This window comes from Acanthopagrus latus, chromosome 2 (assembly GCF_904848185.1).
Source record: "Acanthopagrus latus isolate v.2019 chromosome 2, fAcaLat1.1, whole genome shotgun sequence".
Classification (NCBI taxonomy): domain Eukaryota; kingdom Metazoa; phylum Chordata; class Actinopteri; order Spariformes; family Sparidae; genus Acanthopagrus; species Acanthopagrus latus.
In genome coordinates, this window is record NC_051040.1 from 28,565,750 (window position 1) to 28,587,340 (window position 21,591).

A 21,591-nucleotide genomic window follows, 5' to 3' on the forward strand; every position below is an offset into this window, starting at 1 on the left:
TTTAAAGTAATCTTCCCTACAGTAGAGCTAATTAAAGCCTTGTTGAGTAAATGGTGGAATGTTTCTTGTGGATGATCACCATCGCCAGACCAGCGTTAACAGTCTGCTGATAGTTTAGAAGGTCGGTCATGGCCCGTCTGATTCTGGGCTCTGGCCGGTCATTCAGAGCATCTCTGATGATATTTACTGATCGCTTCATGTGAAATCAGCATTTTTACCATTAAAGCTGGGTGAGGTGGAGCTTATTTAAACTATGTTGTATACTGTTTCACTTATAATGCTACAATATGCCATATTTCGTAATCTCATGGGGGGTTTTCTATGTAAAATGTTCATGTGTCACGTCCAGTTGTACCTGTGTTGTCCTGCTGGCACTCCCTCTGCTCCTAACTGGGGTTGGGCCTCTCTGCAGACTTCTGAATCTGTACGGAGGAACAACAGGACAGATCACAGACGGCAGTTACAGGATCTTCTCTCAGGGTGATGAGCAGCTCTGTGGCAAAATTAGGACATACCACAAGATGGCCACAGTCAGCTGCCCACTCACCAACAGGTTTCAGTGAACAAGGAGGTTGAATTGTGTTATAACAAAATCGAGACAGTCACACTCCTCTTGTGTGTTTCTAAAACTAGATGTAGGTTTGTCTATCTACCAGAGGGGGGCAGAGGTGCTCTTTAAACGACCATCAGGCTTTTTAAACCGAGAGACAGTAAGACAACGCAAATGAACTAACAAACAAAAGAACCGCTAAAGACCCAAAACATGAAGACGATCATGAAGCTGAGACCAGAAAGCAACAGAAGGCTGTGGTGTATGGCAAGAAACTCAGGTCGAAAACAAGAGATGAGTAACTGTGAGCAGATGGAAATCTGTAAGATCTTCCACTGAGCTGCAGATGGTTGAACTCAAAATCAGAAACTAAAGAAGGCTGAATTTGAAAAAAGAAAAAAAAGCAAAAAAAAAAAAAAAAGCTCAACAACAGGCAGAAATGTTACTGTACCTGTGATTGTTCTTTAAGGAAATCTGGTAGCTGAAATTCACCTTTAAAGACCTGGAAAAACAAAGCAGCAGCTTTAGAGGTTTAGAGCTCCACAGATTGATTTAGTCTGCATGAATGCATCAGCTGCTGAAGATTTACTGGTTCACTTCACTTATTAAATCACTGTGTGAATTTGCTTATGGCACCACTGTACATGTATTTAAGCATGACTGTCACTGCTTAAAATCCATGCTGCGCTGACACAGTCTGAACAACATAATCCACCTCAGTGTGTGTGACATGGGGGGGTTTCTGTTGTGACAGTACACCTACACCATGCATCCATCCTAAAAGGTGGAGGCTTCTGGAGGAATGCCAGGAATTTCATGCTCTGTTCCTGGTGTCATAAAGTTACCCCCCAGGGGGCTGACATGGGACCAAACTGAGCAGTGAAAAGAAAACACGAGTAGGGTGAGTGTGTGTGTGTGCGTGTGGTGTGTGTGCGTGCGTGTGTGTGTTTTGGGGTTGGGATGTGTCTTTCCAGGAACAGAAACTCTGGCTCGCCCTCTCTCGCTGGCCTCAGCCACACAGACAACACATAAACGGACTGCTCCTGGATCCTTCAGTATAATTACTAACATGCGTCTTCTTTCCACAGAAACTTACGCAGGAGGTCACCTCCTTCATGTAGACTGGAAACAGCACTGCTGCACAGGTTCGCTCTGTCAGCCGGAGATAAAGAAAGCGCGGGTGGAGGGAAGCTTGGGCTGAGAGTAACGACAGTGTGACGATGGAGAGAAGCTGAACATCAGACATGAAACAGGAGTCACTACAGGCCAGCAGGGGGCAGCAGAGAGACTGGCTGAGAGCAGCTCCTTCCTGTATCTCTTTCTCCTTATAGCTTTCATCACAACTGTCTCACCCCCCCTCCAGGCTCTGCACTATGGGTGGCAGGCCCCTCCATGCGGCTGGTCCTACCCTTTGGAATGCTCTCCCTCAGGGTTTGCATCAGTGCACAATCTTTGCTTCTTTTTTTTATTTTTTACTCTGCTCAGAAAAGCCTTTCCTGATTATTTGTTGTGTGCATACTGTGGTTGTGTTCTTTATTTGTTGTTTGTTATCTATATTTCAATGTTGTGGTTTATCTTACGTATTGACTGTGTGATCATTTTTTCAAGTATCCTTGTGTGTCATACATCTCTCTATCTATCTCTCTATATAGATAAAGATATAGATATATATAGTGAAAAGTCATGTTTAGTGTGTGTTTTCTGTGTGTGGTGTTCAGCTCTGTGGTTTCTCACTGCTTTGTGCTGCAGCTGACGTTTTGACTTCCCTTCCTTGTCACCACCAAACTCAACTACACCTCAAACATCCTAACACCAAACACAACCGCAGGCGAGCAGCAGAGTCAGGTAGAACACGGGGCAGCGGTCCACAGACAAGTCAGAATGTGTATGCACTTGTAATTCTAATGTCAAAAAGTTGCACAATCCAGCTATGCATGTTCAATTTTAGGCTTTTTTTTTTCTACAGACTTAAATTACTGGAACCAGATGATCAATGAAAATCATTCATTTAACTTTGCGTGGACTGGGTCAAAAGTCCTGTACCCACCTCCTGGGCTTCAATGATTAAAACTTTCCCAAAACACAAAACTCCCGCCTTAATCCCCCTGCGTGCATTCGTGCACGCTTGCATGTTTGCCTGAAGTCAACACAGGGCCAGAAACCGAACGTAATCCCGAATCATTTCCAACAGCAGAGACAGAGAGGCGAGCGCATGTTTCTGATTTCCTCCTGGGTGCCATTTTGCAGATTTCCTCAGCATACAGAGGCTCCGGGCCAGACTGCTCGGAGAATGTCCAAACCTCCTGCTCAGGCAGAAAAGGGCAGAGCGCTAAGGCGAAGTGGAGCAGAATGCCCTGTGGTCACACGCTCGGAGTAATAAACCCACGTGGAGTACGATAAGGAAATGTACAGATGAGTCCAGGCTGTCTGCTCTGCACGCTACAGATCAATGTGTCCTTCAGAGACAGTCAGACAGACATGAAGGGCTGCCTCTTGGAAAGGCCAGACTTCATGTCGGGATGATGGGATCACTGCAGTAACATGAAGCCAGCCTGCTCTTGTCCAGCAGACTCTGACCTCAAGGTCCATTACCTCGGAAGAATCTGGTAAAATGCTCAAGAGAAGCGGAATATTCATCAGGGGGGAAGATTTACAGTCTCTTCTATTGAGTCAGATAAAACAAGGAGAAATACTGCTCAGCACCATCAGAGGGACGTCTGGCTGCCAATACAGGCCTCAGTCCCCACACAGCTGACGGGATTACTCTTTTCTGCATTCCTGTCAACTTCTCGGAGTTAAAGATGCAAACTGCCCTCCTTCAGAGAACCACATTTCTGTTCATTACATTCTTTCCTCTAAACGGGGAGCTGGTTTCTAATGACAACTACAGGAAGTCAGCACGCCCGGTCCAACCACCTCTTTGACTTTTTATTTAGGGACATGTTTTCTTGTTCAGCTTGAAATGATATGTCGATACTAGTGGAGAATACAATTTTATCATTAGAAGGTTTCCATTCAAGATATAATAGGGGAGAGTTCTGCATTAAAATGTTGACAAGACCTTTTTCAAATACTTTGTGTACTATCATTATCCCAAATTTTTCCAACAAGTTAAAACCCAGAGATTTAACTCATTTCACTCTAGGTAACAGTGTGCTTCATGTGGTCGCCTGTCGCTGTAACTTGTAAAGTGAGGAAAGAGGTCAGTAAAGAGGACTGATTGCAAATAAAACTTTAGATTTTCATTAGCAATGGAGGTTTTTTTATTGGCCTGTTCACGATCAGCAAAAAGAGTTTGACTTCAGACCATTTCGGGTTTTTTTTACATTACTCACCCAAAACAGCCAGACGACTTTACTGCGCATTAGCCATAAGTGAGCAACAGTAGGCACCGTGTGTGTGTGTGTGTGTGTGTGTGTGTGTGTGTGTGTGTGTGTGTGTGTGTGTGTGTGTGTGTGTGTGTGTGTGTGTGTGTGTGTGTGTGTGTGTGTGTGTATTCAGAACGTTGGACTTTCCCCCCTCCTCTCTGTACATTTCGTTCATGAAGTAAAGTACATTTCCCCTCTACCTCCAGTCAGCTGTCATCAGTCATCAGTACAGAACATAAACACCTGACAATGGAGGTCACCTCTGGGGATCAGGTTGATAAACAGGAGTGAAGATAAATCCACCTCTTAATAACAAAAGTTTATAAAGAAATTCCTGAATCAAAATAATAAATTTATAGAAACTTTTTATAGGAAGTTTTTTTTAATTTAATTCCATCGATTACACATTTAATCCTAAAAAGGCCATAAACATCACAGAAAATCCATAATAACATCGGGCATTTTGGCTGCAACAACCACAGACAACATTTCAACTTCTCACCTAAGTATAAAGATTCAACATTCACAAGACCATAGGTGAGGAGAAACCCTGCAACCTGCCACAGCATTGCCTCAGCAGAGCCGGCCAGAACCCAGCATGAGGGGGGAGACCAGCACGGTCAGGTCAGCCAAGGTGCCTGCTGGTACAAGCAGCAGGTCGGGCCAGCGTGGTACTGCCAAACTAAACCGTGCAGTGGTTCAGCCTCAGTATTATGGCTGCAGCTCCCTGTCACTAAGCCCCGGTCCCAGGGGGTTAAACGCGGTAACAGCCCAGTGCGTTTGAAAAACTGCCAGTGTCAAGCCACGATCGGCAGGGGAGACCGTTTCAGCTACTTCCACCCTCTGTGCGTGGAAACTTTCCAGGGATACTGTTACCTAAAACAAAATGCGTCTATCTGAACTGCACACTGACACTCTTCAGGAGTGTGTATGCATGCTCTGCTGTTTGTGAAGGCAGGGGGACACACTACTAGGACTGCAGTGATTTAAAAAAAAAAAAGAAAAACTGATTATCAAACATTGACTTGGAGATAAAAGACAATATTTAGCACCATTTTCCAACACCAGGATGTGAAGAATGTCTAACATTTAATGTTACATATTAATATTAACTTCAATGTTTATAGACAATTAAACTCAGGTCTAGAATGTATGTATATTACTGAGCCAGAAGATTTGGTCACATTTTCAGAATTGAAATTTTACTGATTACTGAAGCAAACTTCAAGAATGCTTTTTGTGACAAAGTAGTTTGTCTTCCGGTCATTCTCAGAAAAATGAGAGCATCATTGGAAATGAACACTGCAGTGATAAACATGTTATTTACAAGTGGATGTAAACGTTTGACCACGACTGTAGATCTGCAGGTCCGAGGTAAGTTTGCTGGCATTTGCTTGAAGTTACATGAGTAACTTTCCATTCACAGGTACTGGCTACGTAAAAAAAAAATCTAGTCTGTTGCATGCAGGGGTACGGGACACTGATGGGAGGTAGCAGTGCCCTGATTTAGGGCTGATAAACTACCTGGTATTGGATCAATCTTAAGATTTCAGTATTTGCTCGATCCAGCATTTTTGGATGTATCTGAGGCACTTACAAAACTGGTGTTAGTATCAGAACAACCCCACTCAAGTCTCCTGGTTCCACATGGTTCCTGATCCAAAAAACACTTTGTTCCAAGAATTCTGAGGCCTTAATCATCGTCTGTCCAACTTGAGAAGACTTAACTAGCGTTATGTCAGTTTTGAAAAAAAAGTTTGAATACATCCAGCAAACACAAACTAAGCTCAGCTCCTGATCTGAGCTGAAGGAATAACACGCATCAGTCAAGAAACACTTCATGTGAGGTGATCATTGATCAATCTTTTGGCCACCGTCTTCTTTCCATGTTCATCCAGCCGATGGTTTCATGAATTTGAGTCTTTGTTGAGGTCTGGGAGTCTGGCCGAGCACAGACAGTGGTCCTGAATCAATATAATACGTTTAGCCTACAATATGATTAGCCTGCACATCGTTAACGGTCCTCACATCGATATGAAGGAGGAGGTCCAGCCACAGACGCAAAGCAAAACACGCTGCACGAGGAACTCTACAGACATTCGTTTCACATCTCCCTACTAACTCATCTCATAATTGTTACTGTGGAGAGACTGAGAACTTATTGATCCCAATATCCATTTCTCACCGGGGATCAACACAACTGCAAAGCCACTTAAAAGCTATTGATTGCGGCTTCAAGAGAACAAGCCCAAAGAGCCTCATTTACAGCAAGCTGGAACGACCTCTACTGAGCAGCAGTCACAGCTGACGCGGTGGAGAGCAGAAGTCCAGCTGCTGACAAAGTCATTAGTGGAGATGTCATTTCAATGAGGAGGCAAGGGTTTATAGTTCTTTAATAATTGTCTTTCCTCAGATTCTGTAATTGAGTTGTAAAACTGAGGCACAAGTAACCATTGGATACAGACTACTGGTCAACCAGAGGAAGAAAAAGAGAAACTGAGAAATACTTTTAAAAAAATAACATTAATAACCAAAAACCTCATAATAATAATAATAATAATAATGATGATGATAATAATAACCAAAAAAATCATAAGAAATCTTAAAAGTGCACAACACAAGAGTCATTTTTCCCCCCATCATATTTTCACATGATGTGTCAACTCTGTAGTATGCTTACAGTATAAGGTACATGAACTTTGTATTTCCATTTCAGTGATGCCATGTCTTGGTGCATTTATGAAATAAAATAATTTAAAAACAGTTAAATTAAAAAAAAAACACAGTGCAGTTTAATCTTGTTTTAGTCCATTTCAGTGCGAGTTAATCCTTCTTTTTTTTTTATCCTCAGCCACATACAGCGATCAACCCTCAGGCTTGAGCATAAAACACATTGATATTAACTCAGCATCATTCAATTAATCACAACTTGACAGAACAGATATAAATCTGTGTGTAGGCTGCACATTTGTACTGTCAGAGAATGTAAGAATCACTGTAGGCCTGAAACAGTGATGACATTTAAAAAAAATAATTTTCATGTAAAATGTCAAAGCCATAGGAAGCTGCTGCAGAGGGGTAAAAGAAGCTCATATAGCTCCAGAGCCACAGGTTACGGACTCCTGGTTTATGGTGTCAGCAGGAAGAGAGACGGCTCAAAACAATGTGTTTAATCATTTTTTCACCACTTGCCCAATAAGCCAGTCAGTTTTAGATTCACCAACCTCGCATTTGACTTGTTCCAGGCAATCCTTATTGAGTTCTGCACTTTTTCAGGCTACTTTATTCAGCCGTAGTGTAGCTTATTCTGTGAATTTACCTAGAAACAAAAAAAGATGTCTAAATCGCAGTTAGCCAATATTAACGTTAAGTGTCGATCATGTAACAATAAATGAAATACTACTTTTAAATGTTACAATTATATATGAATATTATTCAGTAATGCTTTGAGCCCTTATGAAAAATTGTATTATGTGTGCTTAAATTGGAGGTTTTTTCTTAAAAAAAAAAAGAAAACAAACAAAAAGAACATCTTACTTACAGAGACCCTTGGGACCACAGCAACAACCAACAGGTAAAATCATATATAAATGAACACTACTGTGTGTAGACCACAAATGCATGATGTTTATCTATAATTTAATCACAATTCAGACCACAATGGCAATATTTGCTTTGAACAACAGAATTTGGGTCAGGTAAAAGAACTGTGTCTGCAGATAGTTATTAATAGCCCTCATATGCAGCGACAACAAGGGTAGTGAACAAAAATGAGCCAACACGCAAAAAGCTCCTCTCTACCGCTGCAAGTCTGCCCTGGACGCTTTCTGGGTTAAGTCAATAGAAATGCAGAGGTTTTTGGGAGATATGCACCGACTGTGTTAACTGCTCTGACCACAGGTCACAGGACCACAGCTCAGAAAGATTACCACAGGGCACCACAGAGATAAGGCTGCTCTCAACAGGTCAAGCTTCCTCAATCATCCACGTCGTCTCCACAGCACAAACAAACATGGCTGCTTCCAAAGGTTTTCTCTGCTGAGCAGCTTCATCCAGGCTGCATATTCTGTGTTGAAATCAGGGCTGAAGACGAGATGAGACACAGGGTAAATATTTGGAAGGGGCTGGGTGAAAATTTAAGACAGCAGAGAGAGCATTACCACATGTGGCTTCATCATACAGTTCAGTTCAGTTCAGGGATGGTTGCCAGATGTGTGTGTTGGGGGGGGAAGCAGATCCCCAGTATTCAAAGAGGAATCCTCTTCCTAATAATACCCAGAGCTTGAGTAATTTATAGAAATAGAAGTAGAACTCAAATACCACGAATCTGCAAGTTGTCCATTTCGGCTCTAATAAAACTAGCCAGACTTGTCAAACACAGAAGAGTTTTTAGATTATGTAACCTTTAAAAAGGAGGAATGGCAGATGGATTTAAAATAAAATAACAAAACAAATCTTTCATCTATTGAATACACTCATGGTGTTTTATCTTTTGCACGAAAAGTTTTCCAAAAGTAATGCTACGGACATACTGCAGCCAGTTCTCTAACACTAACACTACGCTTAAGTACCTCAGTGAAACCATGATGCTCAATTAAAGAGACAAAACAAAATGCAGATGCTGCAGGGTTCAACCAGATTACGACTGTTGAGAATGTTGACCTTACGCACACTGACATGTTTAAACAGACTGGCCAGAGGCTATTGGGAGATCCTCCTCTGTATGCAGGAACTCCAGCCCAGAGGGGAGGGAAGCAGGGGGCCAAGCAAACAATAATGTAAACTCTGCAGCTGGGTTTGATGCAGGGGGGGATCACACTAATAACCTGCAGATGTACACAGTAAATGGGCTTCGACACGCACATGTTGTCATCAGGACACGTAAGCCTATTGTGAGGAGTGTTAACTATTTCAGGGAGCAGAGAGGGGGGAGGGAGTATCAGCACTCAGACATGGATATTTACTGCATCCAAAGTATGTCAACAGAACAAGAGGCACATCTGGAAAGCATTAACATACACAACATGGTGACAACTGGGATGGAACAGCACTGATATCCAACCAGCACACTGACATATGGCAGCCATAATAGAAAACCTGGTTACATACGATATGAATGCTCAACAACAGCCAAACATTTTGGGGGGTTGTGCTGCTTTGCAGTTCACTTACATTGAGACATTGCGGTTATAGGAACAGTTGGAATTAATGCATTGATCAACAACAGACTGCAATGACAATGACAACAATAACTGCAACCAATATCTGAAACATCAAGGGGCCAGATCAGGAGCAGATATCTCACTTCACTATTGGGGGGGGGACAACAAACGGTAAATTTTCTGAGGAGAAATCCCAGAGCGGGACACCAAAGCTGCCATGAAATGTATTCTTTAGCAAGAAAAGTGCAACAAACTGGTATTAAATGTATATAAAGGAAGCGCTGATTCAGGCTTTTAAACAATACTGAATAACTGAAGGTAAATAACTTGGGATTGTAATAGCATTTATAAATATTTAAAGATTCAAGAAAAAGCGTAGATTGCAATTTGAATTCTTGAAGGTGACACGCTACTTTTCAGTTGAATTGCAGAGATTGTGGTATTTAATGTCCTCTGACATCTGTTTCACAATTGCGGCATAACCTAATTGCCCAGCAGATCCACGCAATGTGAACAAACTATTAGAATCATGCCGTCAACTACATGGCAATGCTGATTGTAAAAATGACTTCACATGGCTATTGCCTTGGGTGACATAATGTAAACTAGACTGGCACTGACTGGAGAGCATATCTCCCTCATGGCCCAACAGTCTCCTTTAATTCAATCAAGTCTAATCAAATAACTAATGAAACATATTCAAAGGCAAGCAAGGTGAGAAAATGTAATACTATTGAGTCTAACCAATAAAAACACGTTTTCCCCTCATCCTAGGGTAAAGCCAAACCAATATCTCTGATAGGTCTGTACAGATTAGCAGAATTTTAGCTATAGATGCATAAAAGGCAAACAAGGTTTGTACTGTAACTGACTCCTGATGCTCAGAGGTAGTTATAATTACAGTGGTAACTTTGAATCTTAAGGCTAACATCTAGTCAAGTATGTATGAAGAGTAAAGTAAGCTACATTAGCCATTATATGAACAAGTTACCATTACTTCATAATATGGACCTCATGGAGAGCATATGAAGAGGTATTTTGCAACTCTGCCACCTTGTCTGTAGTTTCCATCTCTGTTTGTGGTCAGACACATTTTTCCAACCAATACCCATGCAAAAAAAAAAAAGAACTCCCCCCCTTCTCTCACATCTAACACTGCAAATGCTTTCCGTTTGAGTCATAACAGTCCTGACAACGTGACGAACTGCATCAAATTCATTCTTTCTTTGCATCCTCGTCCCCCCTTTTTGGTTCCCCTCAAACAAATGGAAATGCAATCCAAATACATCAGGAAAGTAGGGAAGAGTAGCTAACACTGCAAACTAGGTTACATACCAACCATATAAACTCTACTGGAATGGCTCTTAACTTTTCCCCAAAGAGAAAATCAAATAACCATAACCTACTGAGCGACATTTAGTAGTAAACCATCACTTCAGATATGTGTGTTTGACTGTGTAATGTCCTCAAAGAAATCAGGAGCAAAACAGACACACATTTTCTTATTTACAGATTCATTCTGATAGTGCGGATGCTCCTTTATACAGACATGCTCACATGTCTGTATTCTGCTACAGCCTGTCCCCACACAGTGAACAGTCTGCCTTGGATATTTAGGTTTCATTGAGTGTGCAGATTCTCGCCCCCTGGGTGTAGTGTGGTTATGCTAATGTACAGTACAAGTCACTGCTTTCTGTGACTATGGAAAAACTTTCAGCTGAAACGGGAAATAGTGTTGATGCTTTGCAGAAACTTCACTGCAGTGTGAAAAATTACAGGCCGAAAGAGGACCTCCTGTTTCTGACACAGACACAAATGACACCAAACATACACTGAGCACAAGCACTTCTGATGACACGACTACTTTCAGTTATTGTGACACCCAAATGACATTGAAACATGATTTTTTTTAGCATTATCAGGCAAGCAGTTGGTAAAAGAAGACAAATATGCATTCAAAGTCAGTTTAAACACTTCTGCAGTCCTCATAATTTCTCCATACAAAAACTATTTGCAGGTTTGGAGAGGAAAACTGTTCATATGGAAAAGTAAACAAGGGGAGACTTATAAGAAGCTAAAACAAATGTCAGGGCAGTTTGTTAGGTACGAGCAGCATAACTGAGTCTTTCATACATCCACAAAATCTGTCTGTAAAGGCTTTACATATTTAATCCACTTAGTCCAGAATTCAATGAACACTTCTTTAGACTCAGGGGAGAAAGTGAGGCTTTATCAATCCATTCCAGATAGATAGCAATGACACTAGCTGGCCAGCAGTATGTTGACACCTAAACAAGACATCCAAGTTTTTTCATAACTGTGGCTGCATTGATCTTCTGGACTGATATATTGGTTGATATTACCAAATGTATATTGTTGTCACTGTAAAAATTGGCCATATTGTATGGAGGCAACCATGAAGCAATCAGTGTCTCATCGACACACAACAGCTTAATTTCAAGGTAAACGTATACATTTGCTGGCTGGAAGTATCTAGCATCCAGCTGGAAGTAGAGAAATACCTTAGTTCTCTCTGGTACACTTCTATTCAATGTCTCAGCTTTTCCTGGAAATAACAGATCTATGACTAAGTGTTTGGGCTGGACAATAACAGACAGTGGCTGAACAGGCAAGATGTTTTAGAAAAAATACCTAGATACCTGGCAAGAGTTCCAGGCGTTGTGCCTTGTGGCAACAAATCAGACAGAAATGTTTTGATAACAGTCCAACAGGGGAGCGGTCAAAGTTGGAAAATACAATTTGCAGTCAATGGACAGACATTGTTCAGTCTGTGTTAACACTAAACTGCTGATCAGACTACACAAAATCACTTGCACAAAGCAACTCTTTTTTATGTCTTCATTGCATCACTGGCTGTATACAATACTTGACACTCGACAGCTAAAAAGTCATCACAGGAGGGAATTTCAAATTAATGCAAACTACTGCTGCTCTTTTCCTAGATTCTCTGCTAATGTCTCAAGGATAATGCACAATGCAAGGTCATCTTCCTCTGAGTACTCTTGATGATTTACAGAAATTTACCAATGTCTCAAATTCAATGCCATCATGACCCACTGATGTTAGCACCTCTTTTATTGCTCAAGTCAATACTCTGAAATATTGGGCATCTAGAGTAAGTACCAGGAGGACCTTGAAACCTCGCCTCCACAGACCCTGACAGATACAAATGAAACAGAGAATAGTGTCCTCTAGCTCACACATACACTGTACAACCCACAGAGAGGAGCTCCAGAGCATGTCACCTGATAGCTCAGCTAGAGGAAAACATTTCAATAAAATATATTCTGCTCCAAAAATAGCAAGTGCCCTCCCTAGATATAAGAAGGGTTTGACGTCTTGCAAGGACATTGCTAAAGTAAAGAGGTCTCCGTCTCTCTCTCTCTCTCTGTGTCTGTCCCTCTCTTCCTATGTCTGTCACTTTCTCTGCCACACACACACACACACACACACACACACACACACACACACACACACACACACACACACACACACACACACACACACACACACACACACACACACACACACACACACACACACACACACACATTAAGAAATGCAAAGTGAAATGTTCCTGTCTGTCTCCTAAACCCTGCAGATACACCAACGGCAACTTGTTAATCATAGGATGTCCAGACCCGGTTTGATCACTATGTTAAATGTGATCAAACTGATGTGATCAGCTGTGATCAGCTGTCTGTTTAATCCTCAGCATAAGTCAAGCTCCCGACCAAAAAAAAAACAACTTCCATTTTGCAGAATCCAACCCAATAGCATCTTTGTTGGACCCCCTCCACCTGTCGAAGTTTTTAAAACTGCACAACCCCAGTTTGCAACACAGGCCTTCTGTGATAAATTTGTAGTTTCCAGGCCCCAGATGAAATATCCCTGATGACATCACAATGACATTATCAGGGTAAGTGACAGCCAGTGTTACACAACAGTCTTCTCATAACAAATACTATACATAGACCCTGACATGTTGGCGAATGCCAGCAGCCAATTAGTTAAGTAAGCAACTTCATAATTATCGTCCAATCATGTGAGTGGTATCAAACTTCACATTCAAACTATAACAAACACAGCATATAAGCACATTCTCCCAAATGTCAATTTTTTCCTATTTGTAAAATGTTGCTAAGCTTTCATTCAAATTAAGTATTTAAGGTTCTTGTTGTTAAAAACACCAAAGATTCCCATTAAGAATGATTGGAAAAATATCATGAGCATGGGAAAAAAAAAAAATGATTTCCATGTTCCGATGAGCACTTACCCTTCTGGTGTTGTCCAGGACTTTGGGGTCAGGCCGGCCATAGTTGGGAGGGTTGGCATGGGGATCGTAACCCAGTCTGGACAGCATAGGGGCAATGACGGCCATGTCCCTCACCACATCAGCTGGGATTTTCCCCACCCACTTGGACAAGGCCTCCACATTGACGGGCTTGATGACCTGGTCTGTGGATCTCTCCACCCTAACAACACAACAAAAAATGTTTGTTTTAGCTGGGATCTGAATTAGAAAGTTATATAATTAGCTCCAAGTTTTTCTCAGTTGTTGAAGCATATTGTATGTTTGCAGTGCCAAAGATCCCAATTTTATTTTACCCACAAAGGGCACTCTGCAACCACACTTTTCTAAACGCTGTACTTGTTTCTGTGTACTTCAAAAGGGTTATTTCATTTTACTAGCGAAGTCAGCAGCAATTAAACAATCACACTTTGAAAAGCTCTTTCTGGTACATGTCAAATTCAACAGATCCACACCGTATTTTGGGATTTTATTGTAATTAATAGACGGACTGTTCCCTTCGAGCCTTATCCTTGCAACCAATCGAAAACAGTTAATACATACAGGACTTAACACCATTTAGTGAACAATGCATGACATTATCAGTGTAGTCACAGCTTTAGCACAGTTCGCTCAATTTGTCCCAAAATACCCCATTTCACTAAAGACCAGTCCGTCTCTCAGTTGTGTTTTCCGTATCTAACTGGCTCTAAAATCACCAGGGCAACTGATGATTATTTCCTTTTTTGATTAATCCGCCCTTTAATTTGTTTAGTCTGTAAAATGTCAAAAAATTGTGTGTCCAAAGCGACATCAGTGGCTTCTTTAGTCCAATCAGAAGTCCAAAGGTTTTACTGTCATGAATGAAAAAGAAAAGTAAGAAATCCTCACATTGAAGAGGCTGGATTGATTAAATGCTTAACATTCTTTGCTCAATCGTCTAATCACTGCAGCCCTAAACTGGATGATTTACTGGTCTGCATCTCTCAGCAGGTCTCTGTAAAATGTGCTGAATAAGTGACATCTCACAGTATCAGTCCATCCCTCTGTCAACACACACAACATTTCATGTGATTTACCATCCAGACTGAGCCCATCTCAAACTCAACATATGGGCTGAATATAGATTACTCACACTCAGTTATTCAGTTTAATCTCATGGACTATATCAAAGGGGAAGACCTGTCATTAAGCTTTCAGACAACGCAATAGATCAAAGTTCTGTGCCGGACATCATTTAGAATGTTCCACAGTTTGGGTAAGGCTTCTGGATAAATTATTAATTGTGCGAACTGAAATATTCAAAATGCAACGGGATTAGAGCTGCTGGACTGAAGCCTTTTTTTTCTGGAATAATCAAAGTTTACCACCACTGACCAACAGATCCAATCAGGATCTGATGTCAGTTAAACTTTAGCACAAGTTACAATAAACCTTTTTCACAGGCTTAGATCTGGCTGACAAACGGCTGAGACACATTAAGATATTTTACAAGCACACACACACACACACATATCATACATATCATGATGTGTGTGAAGTTCTTTTTAAATAGACTGAGCTAAATTTATCACCATTTTTACAAGATTGTACAAACAGATGAATATGAGGGGAAATGGTACGTGTGAATGATAGCATCTCTGTTGCAGGTTTTTTTTTTTACCTTACAGTTAGGTTCCATGCAAGTTTATGCTACACTTGCAACTAAACTAATTACTATTTCTATTATTGATGAATCTGCCAATTATCTTCCTTGATTATTAATGTTGTCTGTAAAACATCAGAAAATATTTAAAAATGGCCAACACAAATTCAAAGCTATAAATAATTTGCCATTTTCATTGCAAATTAGTTTTATTTAAGACAGATTTTCAGCTGTAATGCACAATACAGTGACTTGAGTTTACAGGGCATGATAAAAAGATTAAGACTAAATTAAGTCATAAACTTTACAGAACTGTTTAATATCCAAGCTGGAAATGTGGGGCACACCTAAAAACCGAGTACAACAGAATAAAATGAGTCAAAGTGGAAAGCTGTGGGACTGAAAACATGTGCATGTTAAATACAATGTCACCACTATCCCTTCAGTTTAAAACTTGAGATAAAGCACTGCAGTAATTCTAGTCTGAAGTATTTGCATTTGTTTTCTGTCATTTTTTTTTAACAAACACACTGACAACAGCCAGATGTTGTACGGGCAACAGACAAAATTGTGCACCAAACACAATGCACCACTGACATTCTGAGAGCTAATAGAGGAATATTTGACTTGGATTGGAATTTTAAAATTGTGAGAGGAACATTTCATTATTGCTGAAACTGTAATGTACTGACACAAAAAGCTTGTCAAACTCCTGGCCATTGCCAATTTTTCCGGGCACTCTCTTCCCATGTACGTCTCCTTACCATCTTCAGTCCAGCTTCCCCCTTCCTATGTTTCCTGTCTGACTGTGTACACCTCAATACAGCAATTCACTTCCCTCTATTCCATTTACTTTGCAATTGAATCTTTACACTACGCAAGTATAGTCTCCTGCATGATTAATAGAGTAAGCTGGTTTTGTTATCTCAGGAGGATGGTGGGGATGGTTTCAGAGAGACGGGCCAGGATCCAAATATCCACTCTGCAACAAATGGGTAGGGAATCACTTTAGGTAACTCCATCAAGACCCATGAGGCTGTTAAGTGTTGACATGGAACATAAACTGATAAGGACAAAGACTGAGTGTAGCGAACACAGCTCAGCTTCACCGTCATGTTAGATGCAGGCAATGTTACCGACCAGAAGAATGGAGGATCACCTCTACACAACAAAACATACACATATTTTCATTTCACATAAAATAAAATCTATATCACACTCAAGAATCTGAGATGTCTGAAAATATCTGTTTAACAGTTTAGAGAGATGCATTTTCCAAGGCAGTTGTTTCCAACCTGCACAAAATTCTTGTTTTGACCTTTTTTGTTTTAGTTGTGAAATGTTGAGTGTTTCACATTAACGGGCATCTAAAAATCCTCCAAATTAAATCAAATCGGAAGGAAAAACGCAATTAATGTCCACACTGAGCCCATAAGCTCGGGTCTGTAGTAATACATTTCAAAATGGTATTCATCAGTCATGTGGCCTGTTCACAAGCTAAGCTTACACACCAGCATCAAGGTAACCAATCAGACCATCAACGTCAGCATCTTGACAACTAATGCTGATCACTGCTGTAGGTGAACCTTACATGCAACCTGGCTCAAGCATGATGTAATTAGTCTTGCCAACTAAACAAAACAGTCCTAGCTGAACAGTGAGACGTTCTTTTAAGTACTGCCACCATTTAAAATCTAAAATGCAGTCTTAGCTTACGATGCTGTTTTAGGTAGGGCTAAGATGCTGAATTCATTAGACGATGCACAGAAAATTATTATGGTTATCACTTAATCATTTTAATAATTGTCAATGAAAAATTACATTCTCTGACTCCAGCTTATTCAATATCACAATTTGCTACCTATCTTTGTTAAATGTTTGTAATTTTAATATCTATGTACTTTGGATTACTGGTTGTACACAGAGAGCGAAAAAATAACTTTGTTCTTGTGGAGAGAATCATCTGGCAGGCCTTTGATGCTGAACTTGCCATTCAAAAGAGCCTTTTCTTTATCCATTTCAGCTCAAGAAGGTTTGTTTCTGCTTGACATCAGCAACGTTACTGCTGCATCGCCTCCTGATTTCCCAAACTATGTGGGGGCAAGGGTCATAATGTACAAGTTCACTGTGCTTCAAAATAATTAAAGGCGTTAACAGGTGAACCAGTACTGCACATGTGTTTTGCAAGGATTCTAATCCGACTTCTTTGGTTTGTTTTTGTAATTTCCTGCCAGTGGCCAGCTCACTCTAACTAGATGAAGGTAGAAGATACTGCAACTGAGGATTTCAGTAAGCTGAGGAAGTGTGATGCAGGAGGAGATTGCGTCTTGACGGTACTTACATCATTCTACTGTGTGAAATAAAGCACTTGCGGAGAAGAACAGGGGAACAGGTGCAATGTATACATTTGCCCCAATTTTTTTATTTTAACTACTAAAGTGTCTGGAATTGTTACATCAGGAAGACCGTATGAAACGTTCTATCAATTAAACTATAGGTCCTTTATGGTATACAGTACATAGTAACAGTATGTTTAAATCAAGCATAATCACAAATGTTGCTGTTGTGTCCCCAATCCTTTTTCTCGTCAGTCAGAGAAAAGGAAAATAATTAACCACTGTAGCTTACATTGGAGGTATCCTGTCAAGTTTCCTTTCAAACCATCTAATGTTATATTGACATACATCATTACTTTTTAGTGGCTTCTTCCCTGTCTTTGCAGGTGATTTGTTTATGATTTGTTTGTGTATATCCTGGCATGTTATTACCATCTGCAGATATGTGGAAATGCGACATCATTGGCAGGAATGTGTATCGTACAAGTTCTGACTCTTGGAAAAAAAATACTCCTTTTTAGAAAGGTAGTAAAATACTTATATTCATTGATAACAGCTATACAGTTGCCCACTTGTGGTTATAGTCTAGTAAGTCAGGTCTGTAATATAAATGTAAAGCTCTTGACATCTGGCTTATTACCTTTAATGCTAACTTTGCTACTGTTGCTAACTGTGCTAAGGTTAGCTGCTAACAAGGCACTGCTAACTCAGAGATAAACAACAAAAACTGTTTCAGTTAGTCAAAAGCTTTTATTATGAAGCAGGGTTTCCCATCATCAACAGAACCCACACTGCTGAACAAGTGACTCACACACACTCTTCTTCTTGGCTGTTAATGTGATGTGACAAAAAAGCTTTCTGTCCGTCACATGACCACTTCCCTTCAGGCTGATGCTCTTAATGGCCTTCAGCTTGTCAATTATTCATTGCCGGCCCTACTTTACCCAAGGTGGTGTTCTGTATCACCAATGGCTTATAAGAGAGAATCGGATAGAGACATCAAGATCCCAAATAGGATGGAGTGATAGGGAGGAGGGATGAAATGGCTCTCTGTTCTGCAATAAGTAATGGAGCAAGTCACTCAGCTAGGCAGGGTCTCCACTAAATCAAGGCCAAGTATTTGATGTTAATGCTCAGCCAAGGTCCCGCTGTGGGGCCTGGTTGCCCACTGATTGAGATTTTGATGAAGATAGAGACCTGGAGCTCTGGGACTGTGGAGAGCAAAGAGTGCTGGTGGTTCTAAAGGGCATGAGGCATTTTCTGCCAGGTGTCATGGGGGTTGACTTTAATGCACTGTGGGTAAAGTACTTAAGAGGAGGTGGGGCAAAATGTTTACGATGGTATAAGGTAGGTGCTGCCCCGAGGGCTACTTGTGGAAGGCCTCTTCCAACATCAAATTGTATCAGGACCCATTTAGGGAAGAGGTAGGATGCTAGACCAAAGACTGTAGTAGCGGACATGTAGTCTGTGTACAGAATAAACACTGACTACAGTACATACGTATAGTACAGATACTTCTATGACTTGAGTTGGAGCTTAGAACTGAAGTTTGTCAATCATTGACATCATGTAGCAGGGATAATAATGGAATAACGGCGCTGCGCTGCTATACTGCTAGCTCAGCGCCACTATACTCATTTTCAAATCAAGGGTGTTTATTTCCTATATCTTTAACAATATGCAAAGTGACTGCATCCATAACAGCTGACAGCCGGGACCCTCTCTTCTCATACGGGACACAATGATTAAATGATTTTGCTAATGTTAGCTGTTTTATAGCGGGTGTTTGTGGGCTGCGGCGGTCTTCTCGTAGTGAACAAGTGTCCCACTCTGATACGTGCGTCTGTTTGAGAGGCTCAGACAAATGTGTCGGTCCGCTGTGTTTAGTCACAACAGCCTTTGAACAAACTGTGCAGCGGACCGTGGTTTGTTTGAGGTCCGACGCCACAAAACCAAGCTACTAACGAGACAGTGGCGTTTTAGGAACGAGCTCTTGGCGCGCTGCATGTTGTTGTGTTTGTTTCCTCCCTACTCAAGAGATAAACAGGATTAAAGCATATGGTTTAAGTGTTTGTGCCCCGCTACAATGTGCCTTCACATCATCACAGGTAAGAGCCTTACAACTGAACATTACTGATATTTGTGTTACTAATTTTTTTTCATTACGATCATAAGTCAGAATCATAAATATTACCGTATCATTGAGAATTATAGGGTCACATCATAAAAACTCACCTCAGACTTCCTACTTACTGTCATCTAGAAAAAAAATAATGTTAACATTTCTATTAATTTCATGGTTCCTACAGCTGTGCTCCAAATTATTTTTTTAAATTAAATTAAGAAGTTTGTCCTTCTGATAATCATTTGTACTATTTTGACTTCAAGCTTTTCTATCTTTGAGGGATACCTATTAGACCAGTTTTTCATTGAGTCCAGGAAATGCAGGTACAGCCTGTAATCGCTGGGTTTGTTACATCACCACTGTTAACATTTTTGGAATTAAATGACCAAAAATGTTATCTCCTAATAATCTGTCAAGAACGCTGTGTTTTCATCCATGTCTTCTTTCGCTTTCTTTAACATTGCAAGAGGGCATTTTTGTCAATTTCTCATGAAGTGATGCATGGATCTTTGGGTAAAAAAAAATTAAATGTGGATGGTTTCTAATAGTGAGTACAAAAAGGGGACTGCATGGCCGTGGTAGAGGAATGCATTGTATCAGGACCCATTTAGGGAAGAGGTAGGATGCTAGACCAAAGACTGTAGTAGCGGACATGTAGTCTGTGTACAGAATAAACACTGACTACAGTACATACGTATAGTACAGATACTTCTATGACTTGAGTTGGAGCTTAGAACTGAAGTTTGTCAATCATTGACATCATGTGGCAGGGATAATAATGGAATAACGGCGCTGCGCTGAGTGCCATTCTACTACTTTAAGTTTTTCTTACCAAACTGTTATCACACAACTGAAGAATACAAAAAGCCTGATGGCAGCAAACTGAAAGAAATTCAGCGCTAAGTAGCAACTACGTGAGGTCAATCTGATAGTGATCCTGTTTCGGTCTGGAAATCAGACTTATCTAAAAGGTATACTGGACCTTGTCCCTGGCTGTGGCTGTCAACAGTGGACTGTTTGATGTAGAAATGCTGGACTAAGCAGTATTCATGCCTATCCTCAACTTGGCTCAGAGGACTCTGGTTAAGGTTTGCATTTATTAATATTTGATAGGAATCAATCTGTGGAGGAGTGTCGTGTACCATAAATGACGACAGATCTGAGTCTGTACCCCAAAGAGCTTTACTATTCCTCACTACCCCTCCCTGAGTGAAGATTTAGTACATTTTGTCTTCATGTTTGATTTTCTATTTCAAGAGGTGTAGCACTGTAATTGTGCTAGTAAAAAGGTTATAACATGCATTTATGTTTTACTTAAACATGACGCCCAAACAAGATCTTTCCATGTCTGGACACTACTGATGATAAACGGGTGTTATGAGAGACAAGGACACTGTGGCCTTTCATTGAAAGTCAAGAGTACTTAGCATTGAGAAGTAGCAGTCCAGTGCTGTGGCAGCATGGCTGAAGAGCACTTCAGAGTCACCAAGGTATTTCGAGTTGAACCACAACATGCTTGACAGCATCTTAAGGTAAGCTTGAAAGGTTTTCAGTTTGGCTTTTTCTTCAAGTTATAAAAGATGTTTAGATTCAAGATGACTTATTTGTGTATAAGGGTTATTGTTTTCACCCTCTACATCAGTGGTAGGCAAATTGGGTCACATTAACCAAATCACACTCTTGAACCACAACACTTGGTTCAAGGCTCATGTAAATTCAAATAAATAATACCAACTAGTATCCGGTAAAGAGAAGCCTGCAAACAAAGACCACTATGCCTTCCTCCTTCTTCTAGTGCTAAAAAGGAAGTCAAATAAACTTAACAGATGAATAATACAATTATGAAATATAAAAACTCCATATAAATGAAGAAGATACAGCTATTCCATGCTTTTGGCCTGTGGTTTCACTCCATGCCCCACCCACAACACATTAGTGTTGTTGCATTACTAGTAACTGGTAACTAAAGTTAACAAATGAATGTAGTGAAGTGAAAATATAACTAGCAGAAAACAGAAATACTTAAAGTACCTCAAAAGTACAGTCCTTGAGAAAATTGTGTTTAGTTACATTCTATCAATGGTTATTTGACA

The 21,591-nt window shown here is 40.5% G+C and overlaps 1 protein-coding gene across 3 annotated transcripts in view; it reads right to left on the reverse strand.

Moving 5' to 3' along the window:
* tpst1 (tyrosylprotein sulfotransferase 1) overlaps positions 1-21,591 on the reverse strand; it is a 44,900-nt gene that overhangs the window by 1,167 nt on the left and 22,142 nt on the right. Inside the window, exons 3-5 of one of the 3 annotated variants that reach the window (XM_037078791.1) lie at positions 13,378-13,576; positions 1,002-1,052; positions 356-422 (exon numbers count right to left, since the gene is read on the reverse strand). In XM_037078791.1, coding sequence (XP_036934686.1) covers positions 387-422; positions 1,002-1,052; positions 13,378-13,576 — 286 coding nt within the window. In that variant the 3' untranslated portion in view covers positions 356-386. Of the gene's footprint in view, positions 1-355; positions 423-1,001; positions 1,053-7,540; positions 8,002-13,377; positions 13,577-21,591 lie in introns of those variants that run through there. The other 2 variants (XM_037078799.1, XM_037078808.1) reach the window with 2 other exon arrangements.